Here is a 7,251-nt window from a genome sequence, read left to right as displayed (position 1 = left end):
GGGGGGGGGGGGCGAACCCCTACCACCTTCTAGCGACAGGACCAGCAGAGCAGCCTGGTTTTGGGCTATTTCAGTACTTCAGTACTGGACACTTCATCTGCTAGAGATGTCAGTAGCTTGCTTCTTCTCACAATATATATAATTTCAAGTGATGTATAGCCACTGATTTTGCCTGAGAGATCAATGCAGTAGTTGATCCCTGCTTCCCTGCTCGCAATATCTTGGCTGCAGCTGTACATCGTTAAAACCAAATAATGACATACATACATACATACTTAAGACACTGAAACATTAAAGCATAAAAACAAGGAAACCTGTCTTTAAAATACATTCTTTAGCTCTTTAGTTAGTTTTAGGGTTAGGGTTAGGTTATCTATTTCGAAATTATTTAAAGGGATAAGTAATTAACAAAACAAAACAAAGAGAAAGAAAGGTGTAAAAACAAAGAACTATGAACCTTATTGTTGTAATCTGCATTTTTAAAAATTGATCATAGATTAGAGCTCTTTGGTCAAGTATGAGATCAATTTTAATGGGAAAAAGGTTTAAGTCGACTGAATCAGTATCAGCATATTACTGGGTCTTATTTTAAGTATTTTAAAGCTTGGAAACAGGTGAAGACTAAGGAAGGCCATCTGGCTGTTAAAAGTTCTGCCTCTAAACTCTGCCCGACCCATGCAAGCATGGAAAAAAGTGGGTGTTAAACAGTGATGATTATAATGATGATGATGAAGACGTCCCTGGGAAATTTCCCCATATCATTATTTTAAATTATCCAATCAATAAATGATCTGGCAATAAATAATGAGTAAGACGATACTTTGTAGACTCTCCTTGCTCCATATTCTCATTCAATTTTTAATCAGTTTGAATTGTGGCATTATCTTCTTTATCTTAATTGGCAAGTCCCATCATTAATGACTTTTATATTTATTACAGGTATGATATTAATTGATTATGTTTTTTGACTCACTACATTAAGTATCTTAATATTTTCATTAGTTGACTGATTCCCAATTTATTTGACTTCATCATCCAGTCCATAAGCACAACCAGCCAACTTTCAGCCATGTTTGTTTTTTACTCTACTAATTGTCCACCCAGGCAAGACTAATGCATATTTGTATTAATGTTTCTAATCAGTACATAGTTGAATTTCTACAAGTGGGTTATTATCTATTCAGATAATAGCCCACTCAAATGACCTTCAAGCTAGTTCGACCTCAAAAGTACATGGTAGAATTTTTAGCAATTTCACAACTAACTTCTGTCAAATAAATAAAAAATAAATCAAAAACACAACACGATAAAATTCTGTTCCTAAATTCACTTACCTTAAATTCTTCACAAAACTGTATGTTTGTGTCTCTTTTCATCATTTCTACTTTGCTATGGAAATGTGCCAACATAATTGGTCTAGAAAAAGTGAAATGATCAAATGAATATCATCATTTTAATGAAGGGATTCAAAGAGAAACTGTTTAACTAAAATGGGATCGGTAAAATCATTTTCATTCCATGAAAATATGTGTACATACATATGTATGTACGTACGTACATACATACATACATACAGACACCAACTCAAGGAATACTGGCGGAATATTCCCATCAAAACTTCTGTCAAATGTAAACATAACAGGCTGAATAATGCTGTTTGGGACAGAGGGGAAAAGGTATGTACCATCATAGAGGTCAGCTGCTCTGCAGATATAAATATCTCTTTGACAATCAAATGGAAAGAGGATATCTATGGACAACTGCTTTGAAACTTCCAGCTTCAATATCCAGACTATGAATTCATATTCATACCAATAATAATTGGAGCATTAGGTTTTGTTCGTAAATGCTTAAAGGAGAACCTGGATAAACTGGGATTTTCAGAAAGAGAACTCGACCAGCTAATTCATACATTACAAGTGCAATCTGTGAGTGGAACAGTCAAAATATGCAAGATTTTTCTCTAGTTCCAAATGTGAAAGATGGAGCCTTGTAATTTTTTTGAAACTGGCTCCCTCCTCAGTGGAAGATTTATAATAATTAAAAAAATAGAAGACACGCACGCACGCACAAACATACACACACACACACACATACATACACACATACATACATACATACATAGAGATGACCATCAGAATGAGATGCTGGACATTTAACTGAAAAGATTTTTTAGAGAATGCTGTTCATTTTAGGGCAAAGTTGATTGCTATTTTAATAAAAGTTGTATGACTCCACATACTGATTATTGCAAAGTATTCTGATATTGTAATGACACTGTGTATTCATTACAGGCATCTATGCTGGTGGAACATTAAAAGGACCTGTACTGATGACATGTAAAAGGCACCCAGTACACTCTGGGTGGCATTAGGAAGTGAACCCAACCATAGAAACCAAGCCAAAACAGACAAGAGCCTGGTGCAGCTCTCTGGCTTACCAGTTCTAGTCAAATCATCTGACTTACGCCAGCAAGGAAAATGGATGCTAAATGATAATGATGATGACAATGAATCACAATGAAGCAGAATAGCAGGTAGCGAGGGCATAAGTAAGAAACTATATCTCACCGTGAATATTCAGAGTTTTTCATCGTGAAGGAATGATTAACCTTTCCATTTTGGTTGGCATCAACAAGACTTGAAACTGTGGGTATTTGTTTTTTCTTGAAACAACTGAAGGAAAAACCGAATTGGTTAAATGATAAATTTAAGTAGAAGGAAATATTCTTTTGTAGTTATCTTTTATTTTATATCTTCCACTTTGGCCAGCAGCCATGCTGGAGCACTGACTTAAAGGATACAGTTGAACAAATTGACCCCAAAACTTATTTTTCTTTTAAGCCTAGTACTTATTATATTGGACTCTTTTTACTGAACTACTAAGTTATGGGTACATAAACACTCCTGATATGTTTAAATCCCTTATCTTTGTACAAGGCCTTACGACAACCAAAATTAGAGAAATTCGGGCAAGTATTCTCTCAAAAATGGGGCAAGTGAATCAAGACTTAACCCTACAGATCATTGCAGAAGAATGTCAAACAATGGTAAACCAGAAGCACGACATGAAAAAAATTAGAAAGATTCCACAAAAATACAGATGTGTCAATTTGCAAAGTACAACCAAAAAAGAATGCCATACTCCAATCCATGTTATGAAAGTGGAGGCCTACACTTCAGAATAGAGTGTCCATTTAAAAACCAAAAATGCTATAGTTGTCAGAAACTTGGTCACAAGAGCTCACATTGCAAGACAAGATTACAAGGGTCAAATGCAAAATGTTCTAAGGTGTTTTCAGTAGAAAGTGAATGCAACACAAAAACAAAATTCATATACATAAAAAGGAATGATGTAAATATTAAACTACAGTTGGATACAGGTAGTGATATTTCAATCATAAGTGCAGATACATGGAGAAAAATCTGGAAACCGAGGTACCGTAAAACAGTGAAAATTGCATGTGGTGTGATGGGTGGTAAATTACATTTCATGGGTGAAACATGTGCAGATGTCAGATTTCGAGGAGAAACTCGTGAAGCAGAAAACATTCCTTGTGGAGAATCCATTCAATCTGTTTGGTACAGACTGATTGGAGTTATTTGATTTATGGCACTTTCCCACAAGTCTCTGCTGCAAAATCATAAATGGTTGTCCCGTTAAAAATAAATTGTCTAAGGAATATAAGAGAAAATTGAAAAAGATGTTTCCTCAGGTACTATCAGAGGGCTTAGGTCTATGTAAAAAAACTGAAGCCTGCTTTCAAGTGAAAATACTGTGCCTGTATTTAAATCTAACAGAAAGGTACTGTTCACGACCCTTAATTGCTTTATCTACCAAGGTACTGCTATTCCGATTTGACCTTACAAATACATTCCCTACTTTTAGGTCACTTTAAATAAAACTCTTGATTCAAAATCACTGTGTACAAACTCTATACTTGGAATGACCAATTTTAAATACGATTGGATTTTACTCACAAGGTATTGGAATCTTATATGTATACCATTCTGTCTAAATAATGGATCTACAAATGCAATATCCCTGCATATCTCACATCTATTTTCATTCCTCCACTTCACTCTCTATTTCGTATCTTATCTAAATTAACTATTGCTTAACCATTTTCTCACACCGTCTCCGATGAAGGGATATAATAAATATCCAGGAAACAGCTGTAAGACCTTCTATTTATAAATGTTCTAAAATCTTCACAGCCTTGGTTTTTCATCGCATTCTGAAAATGAAAAAAAAAAAATTTTTATATATGCACATGCTGATGTATGACCTATGTTGGACTCCTTATTCGCATAATCACCGAACCTGGAGTTTAATTATGGTCTATCCATAGCACTTACTCAGCATTACCTGACACTTTTGGGTCTTAGTGACACCATTACTCCTTTATATATATATATATGTGTGTGTGTATGTATGTATGTATGTATGTAAAGTTATAAGTATGGCTGTGTCATTAGGAAGTTTGCAACCATTTAGTTCTAGGTTTGTGCTTACTGTATGAGATCTTGAGTATAGATCTTCTACTGTACCAACTCTACATGTGTGCGCATGCACACAAATACACAAGATATACACACTCATACACAAACACATGCACAATATGCATGAGTGCACCTGCACGTATGTGTGTGTGTATGCATGTTAAAAATGTAGCAAACCATTTGTTACTTACTAGAGTTTCTTGTGCCACATGATAAATACTATATTCAATGCTACAATAGCAGCTACCAGCAAGACTGGAACTGTGATGTAGATAGCTGTACGGTCTTTATCTGAGGAGAGAAAAATATGATGCAATAAAAAAGACAAACAGAGAGAGAGAAATTTGATGTGATGTGAGATGAGGATCAACAGACAGATGACATTCAGGTATAGCAGTTGAAACAGTAGGTCTCTTCTGAGATACAGTTGTAAAGCAAATGAATCTGTTTCAACAATCTCGCCACTATTTACCTGTTACCTGAGAATTTATAGTAAACAGTTGTTATTTAACTCCAGGGCAGTTTTGAATGAACTGACGACCATTTTGTGAGTTTGCACATCTTTGTCTAAATTATCTAGCCTTTAGGTTTTTAAGACAGTAGGGTGTGATTCGAGGAAGGTTTGGCTCCTATTTTTACCAAATGAAATAACCACATATAAGACTTCTTCATTTCTTGCATGTTGGTCATATGGTGTGTCATGTGGGTTCATCATAAATATCATTCTAAGGATAGATGGCCATTATTGTTTGTTTGTTTGTATATTTGTTTAGCCTGAGGTCAATCTTGACTAAGAAGACCTATGATAAAAGGTTTTCCATCCATGACGACCTCGTTCTACTCTTTTCAACATGATAGGTTGTGATTTGAAGAGGATTTGTCTGCTATTTTCAGCAAGTCAAGTGACTGTGTAGTGATTCTCTTAGTATCGTTGTGGATTGTTGTTTAGTCCCAGGTTACCTATGAATTCACACACCTATGATTAACGTACTCTATCTATGACCATCCCATCTTTTCATACAGTTTATTTCAAACTACATTGTCTGGTATGTCTTTCTAATTGTTTTAAAGATGGTAAGGTATAATTTGAGGGAAGAATTTAGCTGTTATTTCTTGGAGGTCGAGTGACAATGAAGAGATTCTTTCACCCCAACACCACATTGACTCAGGGCAGGCAATATTCTTGTGTTTGGTGGATATATAAATATCCTGGGCAAGACATTAAACATTAGGGGTTTTGCAGGAGTGTAAAATTACACCTTAGTCACCTCTACTCCCAGGTGTGCCTTAACTCAAGGTGGCAGTACCTGTCAAGGGCTCTGGTTATAGATAAAATAGCAGACACTCCTGTGACAAAGGTATACAAAACAAGGTATACAGGAGGCTTAGCCCTAGGCATATAACATGCATGTACACTGGTGTGTAGACACAAGGATTGTATAAGCTCTATGTGTCAAGAGTAAACTTGAGAAAGAACAGGAGACAAGCAGAGTAAACCATACATACAAACACAGACATAAAGGCACACATAAATATATATAAGGGGGACACCCTGCAAATAACTATCCCCTACCACCTCCAACACATAACCCCTCATGCAAATTGTACCCCCACAGATCAACAAACACAGCTGTGTATACCTACAATCCTGGAAAAAATTATACATATGACACCGCTACACATACCACAAACCCCATATCACACATCCCATCCCTGCAGGGACACCACATTAACAATACACCTTTTCCCCACTTCAAGGTAACTCTTGCCAGCTTAACAGCATACCCAACCAAGTGACGTAACTCCTAACCCAATCTCCTGGACCCTTTTTCGTATCACCACTTTTTTTACAGCAGCCGCTGACCAATTATGCTAATCCACCTCTGTCAATAGAGAGCAGTCACCATATTTCCTTCCATATCAGCTACCTCTGATGAGTATAGAGTTATATAATCAGATTGTTACCTAACACTCCACTGTATTCTTTACATGAAACTGATTGGTAAGACCAGCCTTGATGGATATTTAATACTATAAAATTCAGATAATATTTTTATGTTTTTACATTCTGCCTTTGTAATAATCTTCAGTCATCCAATGTGGCTTTCCTGTTTTTAATGTAGGAGAGTGTGATTTTAATGAGAGGATCCCATGTTAGCTAGTGAGAGGAGGGATTTTATTGTTGTTGATAGTAGGAGTTTTTCATGGAATCCTGTTTGAAACTGTATGGGGTTTAGAACAAGTGATAGAAATCAGTTAAGGAGTTGTAAGAAAGAAAAATAAGATGATGGTGGTGACGCACCTGTATGCATTGGTTTTGAATACTTGGTTGCTGAACATCCTCCTTTTGTGCACATGAAAGCTTTGACACTGGAGAAAAAGCAAGAAAATAAATATTAATATATATAGCAATCTTCTCTACCCGCAGTTGTCACATTCAGTTAAAATGTCTTACGGTTAAGTTGGCTCTTATGAATTTCCCTGAAGAGAAGATTACATCTTTATCAACATCACTCATTCCTTTGGAAGGAACCATTTGTAATCTTCGAAACATATGTCGAAAATAAAAGAATTCATTTAACATATGCGTATTACTCCATTTATTAAATTTTATGTTTACGCAAAATACTCCAAATTAACAGGGAGTTTCTACCTTGTAAACAGGAGTTACACCACAGTTATTTTGTGATCTTTGCTACCCTGGTATCTATTAACCAATTTGTTTTGTCGGACTTAATTGATAACTAAG

The 7,251-nt window shown here is 35.7% G+C and overlaps 1 protein-coding gene across 3 annotated transcripts in view; it reads right to left on the bottom strand.

Annotated features, from left to right (window-relative positions):
• Positions 1 to 7,251, bottom strand: part of LOC106874541 (tyrosine-protein phosphatase 10D) — a 96,098-nt gene that overhangs the window by 15,243 nt on the left and 73,604 nt on the right. For all 3 annotated transcript variants that reach the window (XM_052971109.1, XM_052971111.1, XM_052971110.1), the window contains 4 exons: positions 6,805 to 6,872; positions 4,694 to 4,793; positions 2,571 to 2,675; positions 1,335 to 1,416 (listed from right to left, as the gene is read on the bottom strand). In XM_052971109.1, coding sequence (XP_052827069.1) covers positions 1,335 to 1,416; positions 2,571 to 2,675; positions 4,694 to 4,793; positions 6,805 to 6,872 — 355 coding nt within the window. The remainder of the gene's footprint in view (positions 1 to 1,334; positions 1,417 to 2,570; positions 2,676 to 4,693; positions 4,794 to 6,804; positions 6,873 to 7,251) is intronic.

The sequence above is a fragment of the Octopus bimaculoides genome, chromosome 10, assembly GCF_001194135.2.
Source record: "Octopus bimaculoides isolate UCB-OBI-ISO-001 chromosome 10, ASM119413v2, whole genome shotgun sequence".
Lineage (NCBI taxonomy): Eukaryota > Metazoa > Mollusca > Cephalopoda > Octopoda > Octopodidae > Octopus > Octopus bimaculoides.
Note: the sequence above shows the minus strand (reverse complement) of the source record. Positions and strands in the feature narration are given on the sequence as shown.